General features: G+C 36.4%; 1 protein-coding gene across 1 annotated transcript; it reads right to left on the bottom strand.

The window, feature by feature from the left end:
• Positions 1–888: 888 nt before the first annotated feature.
• On the bottom strand, positions 889–12,945 carry LOC119999938 (kinesin-like protein KIN-4C). Its single transcript, XM_038847761.1, has 28 exons — positions 12,804–12,945; positions 12,491–12,641; positions 12,206–12,352; positions 11,950–12,102; positions 11,606–11,859; positions 10,938–11,116; positions 10,635–10,759; positions 10,324–10,360; positions 10,132–10,223; positions 9,929–10,045; positions 9,723–9,836; positions 9,503–9,586; positions 9,208–9,415; positions 8,873–8,973; positions 8,219–8,317; positions 7,989–8,102; positions 7,807–7,923; positions 7,625–7,705; positions 6,326–6,397; positions 6,144–6,237; positions 6,014–6,045; positions 5,828–5,913; positions 5,130–5,201; positions 4,795–5,022; positions 4,116–4,260; positions 2,644–2,739; positions 1,751–2,335; positions 889–1,541 (listed from the first exon to the last, which is right to left on the bottom strand). Exons 2-28 carry the CDS (start codon positions 12,599–12,601, stop codon positions 1,212–1,214), a joined length of 3,873 nt encoding a protein of 1,290 aa, XP_038703689.1. The 5' UTR covers positions 12,602–12,641; positions 12,804–12,945; the 3' UTR covers positions 889–1,211.
• Between the last annotated feature and the right edge of the window lie 7,083 nt (positions 12,946–20,028).

Here is a 20,028-nt window from a genome sequence, read left to right on the forward strand (position 1 = left end):
CAATGGGAAAGCCTAGTTTTATTCTATCCCACTTGGAAGAATCAGTTTTTGAGGAGAGGGAGAGAAATTGCAAGCCCCTCCAATAATTTTTCACGATCAATAAAATAATATCAACTAATTAAAAATATTCGTTGGTGGCTTGATAATCGGTACAAAATTTCAAATCCAGTTCCCTATTCTCTTCATAGACAAAAATAATAATAATACATAACCAAGGGATTATTGAGGATTGAGGGTAGGTCCGGTACCTAACGTACCAGACTATTATACAGTATGGATCGTGAACCGTTGGATCCAATAAATCAAATCCAACGGTCCAATTTTGGGCAAAACTCTTCTCTCAACCCCACTCTTGCAGAGAATATCAACAGCTTTCAATTTTATCTCCTTTCTCTCTCTCAACTCAATCTCTCACACACACTCTTTCTGGGGCAAACCTCTTTCCTCACACACTCAATTTTGCAGAGACGATAATGACCTTCATTTTTGTCTCTCTTCGGCTCTCTCTTTCGCGACTCAATCTCTTTCTATCACTCTTCTTTTGTCTCTACAACTATCTCTGTATTAAGAAAATCAATCTCTGTATTAAGAAAATCAAACTGGGTTTTTGAGTGAGTATTGATAGTTGATCCGTTCTTATCTACAAAGGAAGCAAAATTGTGGGACCATTAATTTCTTGTTCAGATCTATTTTTATTTGTTATGTATATTGTGTGGAATTGATTTCTATTTTTAATTGATTTAATTGACTGCAACCGGCAACGGATTTGTGGGACTTGAAAATGAAATCGTCAGGGAAAGTGAGTGCCAATGAGAGAAAGAAACTGTATTGTGAGGTAGGGAGGAGGAGATAGGAGGTCAAAGAGAAGGGGAGAAGAAGACATCGATATGTTTGGAAGAAGTGCTAGATATGTTAGGAAGAGAGTCGAAAATACCAAATTTTGGGCAAAGAAAATGCAGACCGTTGGATTCGATCAACGGTTCACACTTCTACCGGACATTAGTCCGGTACATTTGATACCAGACGTCCCCCAAATCCGGGATGGGATGGATCAAGGCTCTAACTTATCAACGTTAGATACCATTTTCAGACATCTTCCACCAACTAATCCAATCAAAAAATACACTAAATGGTGAGCGTGGCTAACAGTTAGTACTGCAAGTCCAACCAATCTAATATCCCCAACAAGGGAGAAAGGAATGAGAATTAAGCTAGAGGCCATGGTTCTCTTTCTCCTCTGAAGTTTTCGGTGGTCGAGCAGGACTTCCTGGAGCAAGGACACCATTCTCCTTGCTTGTTAATTCATCTGGTTTATCAGTATTCCTCTCCCTCAAAAGGTTGCCACTATTCGATGCCGCTGATCGCATAGCCCTTGGCAACTTCAGGGGGATGTTGGCCTCATTTGCACTATTATCTGCATTCTGGGGTGGTGGTGCTTCCACATTCTCTGGCTGTCCAGATGGAGGAGCAACTGGAACAAGTTGAATCACTGTTTTTCGCCATTTCTTTCGCTGGTTAGGCTTTGGTGCATTGGACTTGGCCTGCCACAAAAGGAAATTTCAGTCTAGGCAAAAATTAATAAAATAACTTTCGTAACATGAGAAAAAACATGGACAAAGATGCAGTTTTCCCTTCTGGTACGAGTGCAGCCATCTACAGAATCCTTATAATGCGGAAGTATTTGACAAATAGAAAGCTACAGTCACATAAAAATATTACTTGTCGCAGCTGAGGCCAGGATGAAACATACCACCGTATTCCCAATGTCAGATAGAGGTTTCCTTCTTGCCACTTGCTCACTGTTTGTGCCACCAGGTTTCTCAACCAGTGAACTTTGAAGCAACATTGCTCCCTGAGAAGCAAGAGTCTGAGTCCTCTCTGTTTCTTCCATTTCTGGAACTTCAGCTGTCTCTAAATGTCGTGATTCTACAACCTCAGCAGAAGCATCTCTGTTAGAACATCTGGTGTCTACACAACCACATGAGATCCCACAAGTACCACCAGCAGCTCTGCAGTCACATTTTTTTGTCTTGCATAATGAAGTTTTACTGCATGTGCAACATATTCCCGTTGCAGCTTCCCCGGCAACAACATTGACTCCATCACTAGAAGAATCTTGATTCAAATTTTCACCATCATTGATATCTTCGACAATTGAACGGCCTCTTGTTCTTGAAACTCTTTTCCTACCCTGTTTTCTTGGGCGCACCGAGTCTTCATCTGCCACATCCATTTCTGAATGTTCTACCCAGTCTTCATCTGTTGCATCTGTATCTGAATGTTCTGATTCAGATGTATCCATATCCTCTAACCAAATCATGGAGTTCCGGTTATCCTATTCATAAAATAAATTTAGTGAGTGCAACCTAAAAGTCCGAGGTTCAATTCCAATAAACAGCCTCTTCACATATTATGTGAGAGGAAAGTCCGCATACATCTTGCATGCCCCCAACCCCATTCAATGTGGGAGTCTCGTGCACGGGTGTTGTTTACCAAATTTAGTAATTTACCAATCTAAAAGTTGGTTGCAAATGAAAAAGGATAATGAAGTAATCCATATTTCTAAGCATTTAGTAGCCCTTGCAAGTTGCAAATGAAAAGCTGGTGACTTGAGAGGAATTTATAAGGAGAGGAGGAGTCAACCTGCTTGCGCAAGTCATATTTGTGACCTCCACTGTTCATATCAGAATTCGAGAACTCTGCTTCATTTTTCGTGGGACGCTTTCGTAATGCTGAATTCTGTTTGAGAAAGATCAAAGGAAATTAGAGCTGTCAGTTAATTAAAAGAAAAACTTCTCCAGAGAAACACATATAGCATACCAAATTTCCCAATCTGCCAAGGGTTTCCAGGGGAAAAAAAAAAGTTGAATACATAGTATCCATGTTCACAAACTGCTAATATCAAAGTGCCAACTTTGGTATTAGGAAATCCATACTTAAAATAGCTAACAAGATTAATCAAGTCAAAAAATATTTAACACAAATTTTCCAACATGCCACCCACGATCTGACAAATCCTAATGATACCACCTTCGGATTCAAAGGTAAATGAGGAATTACATTTATTTGCATCACTTTTAGTGCATATGGACTAGTGTGCTCTAAAGCATGGTAGAAATTTTGAATCCCTTTCAAATTTCATTCAACACGGCACCATTACACAAACCAAAACTCCAGCATTTGACAAATCCCTTTCAAATTTTGAATCCCTAACTCATTCTCAATAAAAAAGAAATATATAAAAAGTTCAGGCGATATTTTAGACAAATTAACCATCACATTATGAAAAGAGTAGAAACAAAAATTCTAAATACATTCACGACAGAGCTCTTTTCTAATCTACATATGCATTCCAGCCAGTTCAGTTCAATCCACATTCAGATCAAAATCTTAAAAGTGAGATTATACGCGAGCACCCACGTAATTACCATATCAAGAATCAATGTAGCATTTGAACTGTTGAAAAAATTGTATCAAAATACCAACAATAGGGAGCACAGCTCAAACAAGGAACTATTTTACATTTCCTTTTTCTTCCCCACTCTAACCTGAAGGTTATAATGCAAAATCATTGACATCCACATCTTCTAATCCAAAAGAATCAAAGTCAAAATGCCGATTAGTGATTACAGCAAAAGTAATTTGGAAATGAATTCAGGTCGTACATACAAGGTTGATGTTGAGAAATACTTTTTATAGTTAAAAATGAAAACCAGGTACAAGATACCCACTTAATTACAATATGGGAAAACATGGTGAGGCTTCGACATATTAGAAAAGTGTACGAAAATTTGAAAATAGACAGACGTCACAGGAAATTGTATTTGTCAGTCCCTCTTCCTCTTTTACTTGACAGTTTTATTTTCTTTGAGGGGAAGTTTATGATTAAATCTCTAAAACTCGGTTTTGTTGAGCCAAATGCAATCATACTAGAGGGCTGGACAATCAAATACAAAGCATACTAATTTACTGTTTTATAGACACCAAAATCATTTCTATCTTCATAAAAGAATATTCATTGGTTGTTCTTTGACTGGAGGCTGCGTTTGTATTTTGGAAACCACTTAGAGGAAAATTTAAAAAGATGGATTTATGCTGACAGCCAATTCACTGACCTGCAACTTCACTTGATGAATAAGTTCCGCCTTCTGCATCTCTAGATGTCTAGCCAAACTACTGACTTTGACAACCTTTTCCTTGAGATCTCTTATTTCCGAATCCTTCTCCCTGCTGTCAACTTCTTTATCCCGTAAGACACACCTTGGAAACAGCAGGGGGAAAAATCAGGCAAATTCATAATAAAATATCAAAATTACATTTATAAAAACATTGAAAAGATAATCCTAGTGACCTCTAAGATGAAGTGATTTCACAGACCACCAATAATCTAAACATACACACATTTTAGAATAATCCTTGCGTTTTCACATGGTTTCAACTAATGCAATGTTTTCAACATGTAAATATGTAATGTGCATTGTTGCTCAGCTTCAACTATAAGCCTATAATACAAGGTTCCTAGGCTTCTTGCAGTTATAAGAGAACTGATTTCATAAAAAAAGAAGGGTGAGGAACTTCCCTATAGCTCCGATACCAAGAAGAATTGAATAATTTGTGTTGTATATTCATGTTGTGAGGTTGTACATTATATACTTACATTGAGAGCCCTAACTTAGGGAAACCAAATCAATCAAATCAACCTATTCTAGGAAACTAAATCAAAGTAATTAAAGGGAATATTTACAACCCATAATTACAAGAAACGTAATATTCTCTCCTAATTTCAACACTTACCTGGAAGATGATGCTAAATTGAACAGAAAACTCATCAGACTTTTTGCGTCAACAAGAGACCGAATTTGGTTCCAACGTCCCTTTCCATTAAATACACGCTCACGTTCTTCTGCTTCCGACAACTGTGATGCCATAGAAACCAGGGTGCTGGAAGAAGTTGCAAGCATATTTTCTAGTGCAAAAATTCTTGAGTTTCTTGCACCAGGAGACATTGACTCGGGACCGTCTCTGCATTGGACACCATCCTTAAATTAATTTAATTTTCTCTTACCTTAGAATGCTAGGCAAAAGTTAAACAATCAGTCTATAGAACATAATCAAAGAAACCATTTCACCTTAAATTGTTTATCCTTAGCATTCCTGCCTCTTCCTTCAACCTTGCAATCTCCATTGCCATTCTAGACCTCCTAAAATATCAAGAAATACAACAAATGAACTTATATTGAGATTGCATCCAGAAATACAGCACAAGCCTTTCAAAAACATTACATTGTGAGAACACACAGACGAAGCATAAGAAAACTGTAAAAGTGAAAATTATTGAATACAAGTCAGTTCTAGGGCCTGAAAATGCACATATATCTAGCCCTTACAGAAGTGGAAGTTGGATGCTGATTCGGTAGTTCTGACCCTTATGGGTATGAAACGAACTCACTTGAAGCCAAATTAATACAAACAAAGTTTTATCATTTTAAACACAGTAATTATCTTTCCTCAATTTATTCGTAATTTGGGTATGAACTACGAAACAAAAAAGGTAGACCTCTTCAAGTCACCCTAAGTTTTCCATTATGGTAATGGGACTATCTATCAAGCAAGCAAGAAAAGTTCTATCAATTTCCATGTTACAAAATACTGCTCAAGTGAAAAAAGGAACATATGCCCAAATATGGTGATTATTTTTTCTTTCAGCTAATTTCAGATGGAGAGTTCGGCGACCTTCTCAAGCCACTCTACAATTCCCTCAAAGACTAACATCCAAGAAAAAAAAATAGCCAAAAAATGGAGAAAAATGGGAATGAACTGGGCTTACTCTTCCATTTGGCGTTCATATTCAGAACGCACTTCATGTACCCTTACTGTGACTTCAAGCTCATGCTCAATGGCAGACATCAGAGCCTTCATAAATAAAACAATCAATATGGAAGTAGAAAAACATTAACATGCCCCTTGAAAAAATTTACTACACTCAAAACCACAAGTTCTTGAACGGTTATACCTGAATTCCAGGACCATGCCCATTTCCAGCACCTGAATATATTAATGAAAAAGAGTAGAAATATAAATACACAGCATGTGGAGTGTTGTGAAAAAAAGACAATAATGTATGAAGCAATGAAGTTCCTAACTGGATATTTCACGTGAGGAAGCCTTTCGAGATTCTAACAGCTCCTTTAGCCTTTTAGTTGCCATATTAGCTTCTTCTGTCTTCCTTTGCAAAACCTAACACAATTAACAGAGAATAAGTAGAAGGGATCTCAACTGACATCTATAGCAAAGAGAACATGCCAGTAAATGTTAACCAACTTACCATTTTTTGCTTCTGATTCAGAGCTAAAAGCTTGTGCATCTCATACTCATTCCTCCTTCCTTCTTTCTTAAGCTGCAAATTGGAAGAAAGAGGATCAACATTTTGAGATTGTGAAAAATGTAGGTAAAACAAGCAAACAAAACTTTTAAGTAGTTCATGTTGTATCTCAAAAATTAATTTCTTAAAAAGTAATTCAAATAGAACTTAGTTAAATACTTAAATTATATCTCATATTCATGATGCTTAACACAGACGAACATGTGGCCCAATGGTAAAGTTGTAGGTGTGCAATCTAGAGGTCACAAGTTCAACTCCAGGAAACAACATCTCCACATATTATGTGGGGTTAGGGTATGCATAAATCCTGCATGTCTAGTTGTTTACCTTTTTACCATTCATGATCCTCAACATTTCAAAATGTCGAATTTCAGCATCATGACAATTTGTATAGATAGTATATGGTGACTAGCTTTAGAGAAAAAAAAAATAGAGAATATATTGGTATATATACACAAAACAATAAGTATGGATCTTGGGTCAATGGTAGAGTTCATTGCAAACCTAAGGGGCCTCAAATAGTCTCACTGCACTAGATAAGTATGTGATGACTAGCTTTAAAGAAAAAAATATAGAATATATAGGTATATATACACAAAACAATAAGTATGGATCTTGGCTAAATGGTAGAGTTTCTTTATTGCAAACCTAAGGGGTCACAAATAGTCTCTCCACAATGCAACATAAGGCTGCATACAATTTTCTTCCATGGATTCAATGAGTTTTTTGTCTATATAAAGCAAGATGGTATAGTTGAAATAATAGATGATTCTACCACAACAGGTTTCTTGTGCACCGTGTGTATGTATATATGACAATGACAATACAGTTGAAAGAATTAAGGATTATCATCACATAACAAGAAAACAAATTTACATGATGCAAGTGAGCAACTTCACAATCTACAGAAGATCCGAATGATACTTGTGAATTATACATTTATATAGCTTTTCTTCCTGCATAGCTATACATGGCAAACAGTAGAAAGGATTGAGGATTGTTACCAAGTAAGAAGGAATAATTCAGTTCATCGAGAAGAAAATTATGTCAATTCATTCCACGAAATTGCAACATTAAAAGTTAAATCACAGTCCACAAATTTCAAGCTAGCCATGATAAAAAAGAAAGGTGCACAAAATTCAACATCTCACGTGAATGATTCATATGAGAAGTAGCAAATGGTAAAAATCACCCAGAAAACAAAAATCATAAACTGAGTATGGAAGAACATTTTTGAATTACCTGAAGAACCTCTTTCTCTCTTGATGCCTTCCATAGCCTAAACTGCTCAGACTCTTGCTTGATCTTATGTTGAAGTTGAACCTAAAAGACAAGCACTCTTATTGGTAACAGCAACATAAACCTTTTGTTATGATGAAACAAAAAGGTTGTGATGAAACAATTTTCAGCTAAAGGAAAGAAACCTTTTGAGACTTAATTCTCTGAATATCATCTTGTAATCGTCTTGTTGCCTCATCGCTCTTCTGCTTTTGTCTCAAGAGTTGAGCTTGAGCATCTTGTTTCTTCTTCAACTCAGAAACCTGCAAAGCAGAACATGAATCTGAGACAAAATATTGCAAATGAAATAAAATAATTCAAAACGCACCTGTGCCTCAAGGACGTTCAACTTTTGAAGATAAGCTTCCTTCAATTTTTGAGCACCATCATCAGAGGTAGACGAAATATTGGCCAGATTGTGTCTAAGTTCCTCGATCTCTCTCTGCCAATTCACAACAAAGGTTAAGATTGATATATTAGCATATTCTTATACCCCTATTTAATGGCTTGACTCCAGTTACTCTATGTAAGTGTTATATCTGGCACTAAGCCTCTTACCTGCAGATCCCTCTTTTGTTGTTCTAACTCGTGAACTTTCTTTTCATAATGTTGTTTCAGAACCGAGGTATCAGCACTTGGAAAACACTTCATTTCCGCCTTCAAAAAACAATGGTGTACAACAAGTCACCAAGGCACTTAATAGTTAATACAGAGTGTGAAAATCAAGAACCTAGGCATTCATATTTCAGAATGAAATATCCGAGGTATCGGCACTTGGAAAACACTTCATTTCCGCCTTCAAAAAACAATGGTGTACAATAAGTCACCAAGGCACTTAATAGTTAACACAGAGAGTATGAAAATCAAGAACCTAGGCATTCATATTTCAGAGTGAAATAGCCACTGCACACAAACCATAATTTCTGCTGCCAAAGACATCTGCAAACTTTTTGTTCACGTTTGTTGGAAAAGTAAAATAGGTACATTCAAGCAAGTGATTCTGAGAAATGGTTCTGAAAAATACATATGAGTGCAAGTCCTAAGACAATTTTCATTCTACTCCTGCTTCAGGCTACTTCAAGGTAGAAGGAATTGGCATCAGAATGTTATTGAAATATTAATTCTTACAGTACAAGTGTATTTTAATACAATCTAGATTGGTCTAGGTATCAAAGATAAAGGTGGCACCAAAAAAATCTAACCAACATTTACCTCCTTTTGTTCTAGTTTACGATCCAACTCTTTGAGCTCCATATCCAATTTTTCTTGAAGAGAAGAATGCTCAATCTCCTTTTCATCATCGTCAGCATCATCTGAATGCGAGTTAAAATAGCATAATTTGGAAACTTATATCTCCTTGAAAGCAAAATGGTATAAAATCACAATCATGATTTTTAGAGCAATCAGACAACCAGAGTCCAACAAAACATAACTTCTCAAACGAACGAAATTCGTAGGACCTCATTCTCAGGAACATAGCAAAAATTTCGAAACAAATATTTATAAAAGAAGTTATAAGAAAGATTAAGAAATTTAAACACATATACCTGAGACATCAACAGCTGTAGAATCACAATCAGAGGACAGCTCATTCAGACATGGAAATAATTCTTTTCCACAATGTAACGTGCTGTCATCTGATTCAACATAATCAACAAATGGACTGCGTTTTGAGTTGCAATGGTTTTTCACCCGTGACAAATTATCTTCTAGCTCCTGAATTTTTGATACGTAAGTCTTCAACAGATCATAACCCTAAAAGATATTTAATGGTGCTGTTAGCAAAGAATTATTCACTAGAAAAAAGTGTTCCAAGGGGAGTAAAAAGTCAGTCACTCTAACCTGATCAGAATTAGAGTCGATCTCATCCCAAGGTTTACCCTTACGAGCACCTTCCAGTTTCAGTATTAGTTTGTCTTTCTCGACCTGAATTTGACATAGATGAGATCAAATGGATGGCTTTTGACTGGTGTCTCAAAGACATAAATACGTTGGGAAGAAATCACCAGCTTGAAGCAAAAAGGATCCAGAGAAAAGTCCAACAAAAGAAAGGAAGAAAAACCTGAGAATCGATAGCACGTTGTGTTAGATTTTCACAGGTGACTTGCTGTTCTTGAATCTTCCGCTGTAGTTCTACATTGCTCGCTTCAAGTAGACATATTTTGCGCTTAAGAATCTGAAAAACCAAAAGCAAAATGTTATTTAAGCAATCATATCTAGTATATAAGGATAAAAAACCACTCTTCACATGAACTAATAATAGCATACCTGAAGTTCATCAGATGCTGAACTTGCATCACCACGATAAAAAAGGAGCTCGGCCTGCAACTGCTCAATTTGGGCTCGCATTCTTTGCATCTGAGCTGCCATGGGGTCACGATTGATCTGAAATCAAGAGAACCAATTTAAAATAATCAAAATGAGAAGCACACCATTCAAAATGGACATATAGCTATAGAAGATTAACTTACAATTGCTTTGTTTTGAATATTACGTGCACGGTTGGCATATTTCAAAGTATTCAGTGTCTCCTCAGCATTTGTATCAGCAGGACTAACACAAGCTACAGTCAAATAAAAAGTATCAAAAAAAAAAAATCAAGGGTTCTGAAAAGAAATATCTCCATTAAAAGATGAACGCTCAAACATGTATCAATAGCATACCAATCATCACCGTTTTGCTGTTCCCTCCAAGCGAATCCTAGGATATTATGCATTAATCAGTATCGAGAAAACTATTAACTTGACTAAGAAAAGCATGTTAAACACTACAAACTCTGCTAAATCAGTACTTCCGCTTCTCTCTTTACTTAACAATTTGAAATTTTACATGTTGGTTCAAACATGGTTGCCCAAAAATAATAAGAGTAATGAGATCTTACATTCTTCAATTAACACCATTTAAGGCAAAGTCCAGGAAACTTAACTGAAAAAAAGCTGGAAAAATAATGCAGGAAAATAATTAGACTTATTACCTGTAACAATCGTGTCAACTTGCTATCACGATATGGAACGTGCCCTCCTTCTTTCCTCTTTTTTTCATCTCCCAAGGCACTTATCACATTGCCAAGAGCCAATAAACCCTTGTTGATATGAATGCCTAAATCATAAAAGCCAAAAATTAAGCACAAATGTAATGCCAATTTCAACATTTTTAAAATAGTGCAACTACACTGTTATTAATGAACAATACTAAATATGTAATATTGCTACAACCGATCATGAGAACAGAGATTTTGAACCAAGAAATTTCCTTCAACATGAAGATTACATTATACCTTCTTTCAAGCGCATGCCATCAGCACCCGTCCGTTTTGCACGTTCAGAACCAGCAAGATCCACTAAATGCAGTTTTGCACACAAGATGTCATCTCCAACATCATCACTATCTTCTTCACTTGTGCTGCGAGAAATTTTCTTTTGCTCCATAGTAATTGTGAATATAGCATGTGAGCGGCTGAAAATCAATGTTGTGAGAATCACACCAAATCAATAAGAATGTAGAGTAAACGAGTATTATGAGAAAATGCAAGCCAAATGGGAAGGTCAAAAGAAAACATTAAGGATACACTGCACACAATTTTGTAAGTTTAGAGAAAATCTTTCAAGAAACAAACATATCACGTAATAAGTATTGTCTAGAACCTCTAAAGGTCTGATTAGGCACATTTAACTAATGAGGCGTTTAGACAACTAGAATACCCCCTGATTAAATATATCATTGGTTTAAAAAAATAGCCTTCTTGCTCATGATGGCATAATAATTATTTTCAGACTTCCATATCATTTTTCCTAATAAACATAAGCTTAAAAGCAATTTTATGTCCATTACTCCATTCCTTACAAAGGTCTGTATTACCAGGTACTACTTAAAAGTTAAAAACTTAATATAAGATCCAGAAAGCAATGCGAAAGACAGCAATTTTTTTTTTAAAAAAAAAGGCACCTTGATTGGCTATTCATGTTGGTGCTTCCAGTTGCACGAGATAAAGAACCACGTGACAAGTATAAACCCATCTTTTCCTTTGTACTGACTTCCGCTTCAGTCACACCAGCAAGTGTGATCCCTCCATTTACTGTTTCTCTAATTTGTATAGGAACTCTAGCAGGCCCAGAAGGCTTGGCAACAGATACACCTTCCCCTTTCGTTTGAATCACATAATTTGGATCAAGCAAGTCGAACACTTCTTCCTTGAAAATCTGTCACACAGACATCACCCATTAGATAATAAACAGACCATTTGATGACTATAAAGGAATAGCAATATCTGAATAGAACCATTTCACTACCTCAATAAATGATATTCTAATCAAAAACTCAGTCGAGTCTTTCATTTTGTCAACTCGTTTGAATATGTTTTCCATAACTTTCGGTATGATTCCTTCATTGCTTCCTTCCCCTGTGTAATTGGTCCCCATTGTATATGTTTTCCCCGAACCAGTCTTTGAATTGAATTCACATAAACACAAAATAAAGGCGGTAAACAGATATTGCATAACTTGAAAATTAAACTAGCACAACTTAGGTAAGTGCTACAGTCAAAACCTGGCCATAGGCAAGAACTGTGGCATTGTAGCCATGAAAAATTGCATCCACGAGTGGAGCCACACATTCATCATATATGGTAGAAGACGAAGATCCCTTACTCCCATACACAAAATCATAAGTGAAAGCATGCGACCCAATTTGTACCTGTTTTTTGGTACCCAAATAAAGCCAGAACAAAAGATAATCCAAGACATTAACAACCAGATGAAAATTATAAACATTTCAGCCTGATTGAAGAAAACTTTTCCAAAGTCAAAGACAAAGGGAGAGTATAATCCCTACCTGTGGCTCACCGGGAATCACTGTTATACAGTCAGTACAGCCAAGGAGAAGCTCCGAGGTAATCAAAGGTCGAATATTTACAGCAACTCGCACGCACTCAGGAGTATCCATCTCTCCTTGAAATGATTCGCTTCGAGACGAATCTCAAGCCCTAACGCAATAAAATAACAAAAATTTCAGAACATTTGTTCACATGAATCACAAACAACAATTCAGCAACACCAAAAACAGAACAAAATGGATAAACAAGATCTGTGAGCTGCGCAGATTCCTGATCTGAAAACATAAACGAAGTCGAAGATAATCCGATTACCTGTGGAGATGGACGAAACGATCTACAGAGAGAGGGAGGGAGAGAGAGAGGGAGAGGGGGCGATGTTTGTGTGTGTTGTGTTAATTGGAACGGTGGGAGACAACGGAACACTCGGTGCGTTTTGAAATATCGAAGGGATTTTGGGATTTTTATTGAATTATTGAATTGGATTGGAGAAAAGGCGCTGAGGTCCGAATTCAAATGTTTAGAGGGGGTCACGTGCGTGGCATGTGAGGTTTGTATTAGACCATCCCCAACTCCAACCCAAGTTGCAAATGGGGTTGTAAAAGGCCCAACTACCATTATACAAACCCAATCCCAAAAAATAGGGCTCCAACCTAAGTTGTAAATGGAGTTGCATTATGCAACCCATGGGCTTCAGGTGCCAAATTTCCATCTCTTTTCCCTGGGATGGAAAATACGCAGGTTGTTTTCAACCGTTTCTTCGTCTCTTATCCATTGAACACATATCCGCCGTCACTGTCTTAAAGCTTCCATTCCAGGTTGGTTTGCATCGATTTCTGTATGGATCTCAACTTTTCTATGTTTAATCGTCTTATATTTGAGATTGTAATCAATCTATTACCTTATTTTCTCCAAAAATCCTCAATTACACTACGATGGGCATCGGGGTTTTAGCTTACGATTTTCACTGAACTCAGGCTTCGAATCATGTATGAATCGATCATTGTATACTAGTTCTTTCAGGTTTTGTTCAAGATTTTGTTGATTTAAAGTTGGTTTGCGAAATAGGGCTTAGGATCTGTTGAGTTTTTAGGCGTTTGTTTACATATTTCTCTGCTGAACTGGGACTTGGAGCGGCTCAATGAATATTTGAGGGATTAGGGTTTCACCTACTCCATGTCCATGATTAGATCAGTTTTGGTTGATGGGTTTCTAGTTTTGTTGATGGATTGACGGATGAGTGGGATTTTAAGTTGTTAATTGTGTCATTTGGATTGTTTTGACTTCAATCTGGAGTTGGTTTCACTAAATTATGTACCTTTTCTTGTGTTGTTTGATTGTTATTGTTGAATTCAACCAACCCCTTGTTTCTTTGTTTTGTTATTGTGACCAATTGAATTATTGTTGTAGAATGCTTGATTATGTTGCTCTGCTACTAATTACTCTACATCTCTTTGGAATGATTAGTGAGAGTAATTGATTATTGGAGCTTGTATTAAAATTTTGAAACCAACGTTTGGGTGTATGAGAGTTTGACATATTTGAGATTCTGTGAAACAACATTCTATTGCAGATGGATCCAGTTAGGTATGATGGATCTTTCCAGAGCCTCCTGCTCAGTGATGATCCTCCTTTGGAGTTCACTGGTGAACATCAATTTTCAGAGGAGGCCAATGCTCCTAACGTTGTCCTTATGCCTCCGCGAGAAAGAAAAAGCTAAAGGAGTAAAAATTTTACTCGTGAAGAAGACCTTCTGATTGTGTTTTGCATATTAAATTGCATCTCCATTATACAACTCCCCATTGAAATCAAAAAAATTTCCAACCCCTAAAACACAACTATTCATGAATGCAAAATTTAAATTGCATCCCCAATTTTCAACTTATGGTTGGAAATGCCCTTAGGGGAGCGACATGTACCGGGTTATGCGAGTAAATATGGAAATATGCCATTCGGACAACAAGTAGTAGTATATGACTGCGCTTAAAACGGACCCTTAAAACGGGTGGTTTGCGATTGGGTGGTGGCTGCAGGGTTGCACTTGATCACGACATATTGGGTTAATAAAATTTGTCATCATCGAAAGATTGTCTGTGTTCTAATTTTTTATCACCAAATATTCAAACATTTCAAATCAACAACCTAAGATTAAATTATTTTTTATATTTTGATCTTAGGAGAATTTTCCAATTTCAGTCAGTCAACCTGATTATGTGCCGGGTTGACCATTAAGTAACCGTCAAAGTTTGACGATGTGATCGACAAAGTTGATGACGTGGTTGGCAGCGCTGACATGGCATAGCTTTCCTACCATCAAACCCAAAATTCTTTATTTTTCTTCTCCTCAAAGACTCAAATCCTAGTTTCCTCCTCCAATGTCTCCATCAAAGAATTTAGACACGTCATTGCACCACCGTAACTGATCCCCACAACACAATACTTCTTCACCCCACCAATGTCTCTATCAATTTGGCAACATAAGCTACCTGGAATATCTTCAATCTTTTCCTGGGACTTTGTTGTGGATTTGTCAAAGAAGATTAGGTCTGGAACGTAGAGGCTGAAGATGCCATATAGAGACTAGGTCGAATTCGTGGATAAGGATCACTGACTGTTTTTTTTTTGGGAGTTGTGGGGTCCTAGAAGTGGATGGTGGTTTCGTGGTCATCTATGTGATGGATTGGGATATGAGGCCGGAGGTGGTGTAATGGCAATAGAGGTAGGCGATGTAAAATGAGATCGGGCTGAGAAATGATGGTAGATCCATTTGATTTTGGTAGTGTAATACTATTGGCCCATGAAAATTATTGAATTTCAATTTTTTAATATACCCTTTTTTAAAGTTTCTTTGTTGCTCCCATCACTAGTACCGAGTGAAGATTCTCAATGGGATTTTTGATATGAAAAGGAGGAGGAAATAGATGGTTTGTGAGATGATGATTTTATATAGGAATCATCGGTCATTATGGGGGTGTTGAGTTTAGAATTTTTCTAAAGTCGACGAAAATGACAAAGAAGATAGTATGTCGGACAATCAGGTGAAATCTATGTCATCGATCAATGAGCTTATCTGTGATGTTTTTAAAAAAATAAAAAATGCTATGATTTGTTCGTCTAGGATGTTTTTGAAAACAAAGTTTCCACTTGACAACTTTCAGTCCGCATTAACATTGTAATTAACGGCGAATCCATCACGTAAGCAGGTTGATTGTCCAAAACTGATAAAATATGTTCGAGTTATCAAAATTGAACAAATTTGAACTTAAGTTACCGACTTAAAAAGTTTGAACATTCAATTTTTGAAAATAGAACACGTTTAATCTTTCGATGACGATAAATTTTTGTATCAACTCGCAACATATTATTTTTTATAAAAATAACGTTATAATACAGCTAACAACTACTCAAATAAAAATAGTACCATACAACTCTTTGGCTCCTCTCTCCCTCTCTAAAAAAAACCTCTCAACTCTCATCTCATCTTCAAAACCGTAGGGGAGGAAGAGAGATCTAACTCTTCTCCTCTCATGGGTTTGATATGTCATTTCTCAATTTTGATCTTTTCTATGTGTTGAATAAGGATTTTGCAAGGTTTCTCTTCTCCGGCTCTAGATCTCTTCATCCGTCGTGGATCTTCAATCATCGACGTTTCTAGTGTGCTCCAACGATAAATATTCGATTTTATAGTGGTGAGATTTTTAGATTTGACTCTTGTTGAATGGGAAGTCAAGATCCTTGCTGTAGATCCAAGCTGTAATCTGTGTGTTGTTTTTTTGTTCAGTCTTTGTTACTCGACATAGGCCGGTGCAGTACGGAATCGTTCGGCGGTCGTCCGGTGTAATACAGTGTCGTTTGAAAGTGTCCGACGATGGACGTCTTATTATTTGTGTTTTTTTAATTTTTTCTTGCTTTTTTAGTCATTTTGGTTGTACTCCGTCTTTATGATGATCTGAATGCCTATGGATATCAATTACCTTATAAGGTAACTTAATACAATCAAGTTTATGAACTTTCTTAAAAAAAACCTACTCAAACGAAGACATGGCGGGTTGAAACTTGAAATTTCAAACTATGTTATCACTTACAATGGCAAAACTGATTTATCTTTGGCTACTGCTGCTCTTTGCCTTTCAAACCATTATTCCTCATGGGGAGGAAAATAAAATAGGAAAAAAAATGAATAATAGATTAGAAAAACAATAGAGTTGCCAACCACTCAAAAAGTTCAAAATAATAATAAAAACTGAACTTTTTATAAGAATCCAAAGTTCTTCGTTGTTGGTTTTTTTTTTGAAATACCATTTAGAAATTTGTTTTTCATTGGAATCGAACATTGGACACACATATGCCTAACCCAGTCGATTGTCAATCGAACCACTACTCGTTGGTTCAGCCAATTTAACATACCTCTTTTTTTATGAGCACTATATGCACTCCATTTTTAACTAAGTACCCCGTTAACCCTTTAAAAATATATTAGAGTAGGGTATACCTAATTAAAAATGGAGTGCATATAGTGCTCGTCTTTTTTTTTTAATGGATGCAATTGAAAACACAATTTTTTTGTTAATAGGCTCAATTGTAGAGGATAGTCGATTTTTGGCATATTGGAGTCGATTCATCTACTTTGAAGTGTTATAAATATGATATTGGTAAGATGATGTATAAATTCTGTGCGTACGATTTTGGTTTTAGAATAACACTCTTGGTTGAAAGATATTAAATTTTTACTTATAAATATATCGGTGATTTACCACTAATCGATGTGGGATAAAGCATTGTCAAGGTAAAATAGAATCACAATTCACATACTTAATGTAGGAAAAAATAAAGCTGATTAATTTGATTGTAAATTTTGAAAAGTAGAGCCACGATCAAATATTGAAAGGAGAACAACAACGGGCTAAAAAGTAAAACGGTCCTAAAGAGTGGGCTCAGGTGGTGATAACCGAATAACAGTGGCCCATTTGGAGAGTCATCAGCCCACACACTTCCAATCTCTTAGCACATTAAGCTTCTATGGGCCTTCTCAATAGCCCATGTTGTAAAATCCCATTTGGATATTGGACGTGGACCACCTTGGTCGAAATGCAATGTATGTAGCAACTGATTGTGATTTTTCCGAAGAGCCCCACACCAATACGCTTCTACGATGTCGTTTTCACCAAAATATTGCCACACGATAAATACGGCATTACCATACACGTGGCTTATAATGCCGCTTTTATGGATGACTACTGACTAGGATTGGTTTGTTTTTTGCATCACACATTCTCACACACAAACCATATGTTAAACCTTTTTTTGATAAGATCCAATAGTGAGTTGGGACACCAACGAGAGTTGTTCAGTTGTCAATCGGATGATTAGACATATGTATGTCCAATATTTAATTACAATGATAGACATATTTCTCAATGGTATTTTAAAAAAATAGTCAATTGCGATAGTAAATGCCTAAATGGAGAGGAGTCAGTGATCTCTTCCACCGTCGCCTCCTCTCCCTAAACAAATTTTTAATGTTTTTCTTAATTTTGTTTCAATAATATGGGCATATAATAAGTTTTCCCCTAGATTTTCATTTGGAAGATGACTTAGTTTCAAGAGCAATGTATGATTGAAGATCCCGTAACACGTTTTAGATTTCAAATTTCAAGTTCAAGTGTCTTATGCAAGATTTTGATGAATCTGAATCTAGATCTAGATCTACTTCTAGATTTGTTTGGAGGATTGCTCAAATTGTCATGCTTTGCTTAAGGTTTTTCGTGTGTGTGTTTGTTTAGTCTAATTGGGTTCATCCCGATGTAATTTGTAGTCTGGTGATGTCTGATATTTGTCTTTTACTTTTGATGTAATTATCATATTGTAGGATGTAATATATATTTATGGTGGATTACATAAAAAAAAGAAAAAATGTTTCAGTGTCTTTGAGACTCAAATTTTCTTACCTAATTTATTGGATAAATAAATCCAATTAGGTCCGTGTTCTTTTTCAAAAAAATGGAAAGTAAATAGTAAATTATTGGCAAATAATTTTGTTACCATATTGTCTATGTCATAAAAAGTCACGGAACTAAACTTATTTGTCAATATAACATATGTAACACCCTGCCTCTCCTTGGACCTAGTGAACATAGCGAACAATATTCATTAGGCGGGACGGATTGTTACAGTCGGAATTCGGAGCTGAGGCCCCAGGGTTGAAGGTGTGTGATTCGCGAGGACTTTAGCCCTTGAGGGGGAGAATGTAACATCCTATTTGAGTGAGCGGGACCACAAGCTTTTGTAATGTCAAGCTTGGTGGTGCTGGATGAGCTATTGAGTGGCGAAGGGATTCAATGCTCTAAATTTCACATCGCCCAGGAGAAGAAGCAAAGTGCATAATGTAATAGGTAAAATCTTCTAACTTAGTGAACATGTTTTCTAGGCCAAAGGCCTAGGAGAATAAATTTGTATGGCCAGTATGAGCTAGCTCAAAATGGACAATATTCACTAGGCCCAGAAAGGAACGGGCTGTTACAACATAATTCTTAGTGTATCTATTAGACTATTATACGAGTCTTGACTTGTCCTTCTCGCTAAGGCAATTTTACAAATAAATTCCTTGTTCTTTATTATCTAAACAAATGTTAGTATTAAACTTCTTCATGGTATTTAGTGTATTTTAGATAACCACTTGGGTGATAGCCTATCGATGAATCTCTCTCGGGTCAAACTGTACAAACTTAGAAGTTCCAAAGTTCAATTTCCACTCGGATCGAATACCCTTATGATCTTGAGCTGGGCTTTAGCCCAAGTTACCCTGTCATCAATAGGGACATTTCTGTGTGAGCGAGTTTGATGGCCCGAGTTTATTAGATCCCTATTTAGGTGTAAACGGTCGGTTTTAGTTGATTTTTTTGACAAGAATTTAATGGGCTGATCGATCAGTTATCGACGATTATTTCGATTATTCAGTCGATTAACCGTTCGGTTCTCATTAAATATTTTTTGAAGAGTCAGTTATCGGTTCGGTTTTTGGGATAATTTCTTACCGCCTTCGTTATCGAACGTCCAAATGATAAACTTGTATGATGTCGTTATAGGTTAAAATAGAAAAACCATATTCTAGACCAATTTATTTTCAATCAAAACTCTACTAAGAAACTGTTTTTTATTATGCCTAAACTAATAATCGTGAAAGCACTCTATTAACGGCACAATCATCATAATTCACCGTTAGTCACAGACGGTTAGTTTAGGAATTTGGGAGCTCTGTAATTTGTTTAAAATGTAGAGTCTAAAATTTAAATCTAATAATTTAAGAAATATGCAACATCACATCACAGTATTTTTTATTTTAAAAATTTGTCAACTTTTTGTATGGGGAGTCTCCAAATCCTTTTAGCTTTAGCGGAGCTGTTCACTTAACTGGGAATTGCGAAGCGGAAACCGAACTCGGAAAAGGAAAATAACCATAAAGCCTAGGCGCCACGTAAACTAGGGAAAAAAAAAGGAAACTTCACATCCAAAACACTGCAAAACGATTGGACCACACAAG

This window comes from Tripterygium wilfordii, chromosome 6, assembly GCF_013401445.1.
Source record: "Tripterygium wilfordii isolate XIE 37 chromosome 6, ASM1340144v1, whole genome shotgun sequence".
In the NCBI taxonomy this organism is placed as follows: Eukaryota; Viridiplantae; Streptophyta; class Magnoliopsida; order Celastrales; family Celastraceae; genus Tripterygium; species Tripterygium wilfordii.

Coding starts and splice junctions, on each gene's coding strand:
- LOC119999938 (XM_038847761.1), bottom strand. CDS start 12,601: ATGGATACTCCTGAGTGCGTGCGAGTTGCTGTAAATATTCGACCTTTG. Junction 8,103..8,218: donor AACAAAAGAGGGATCTGCAG/GTAAGAGGCTTA, acceptor GTGAATTGGCAG/AGAGAGATCGAGGAACTTAG. Junction 5,202..5,827: donor TATGAACGCCAAATGGAAGA/GTAAGCCCAGTT, acceptor TTGATATTTTAG/GAGGTCTAGAATGGCAATGG.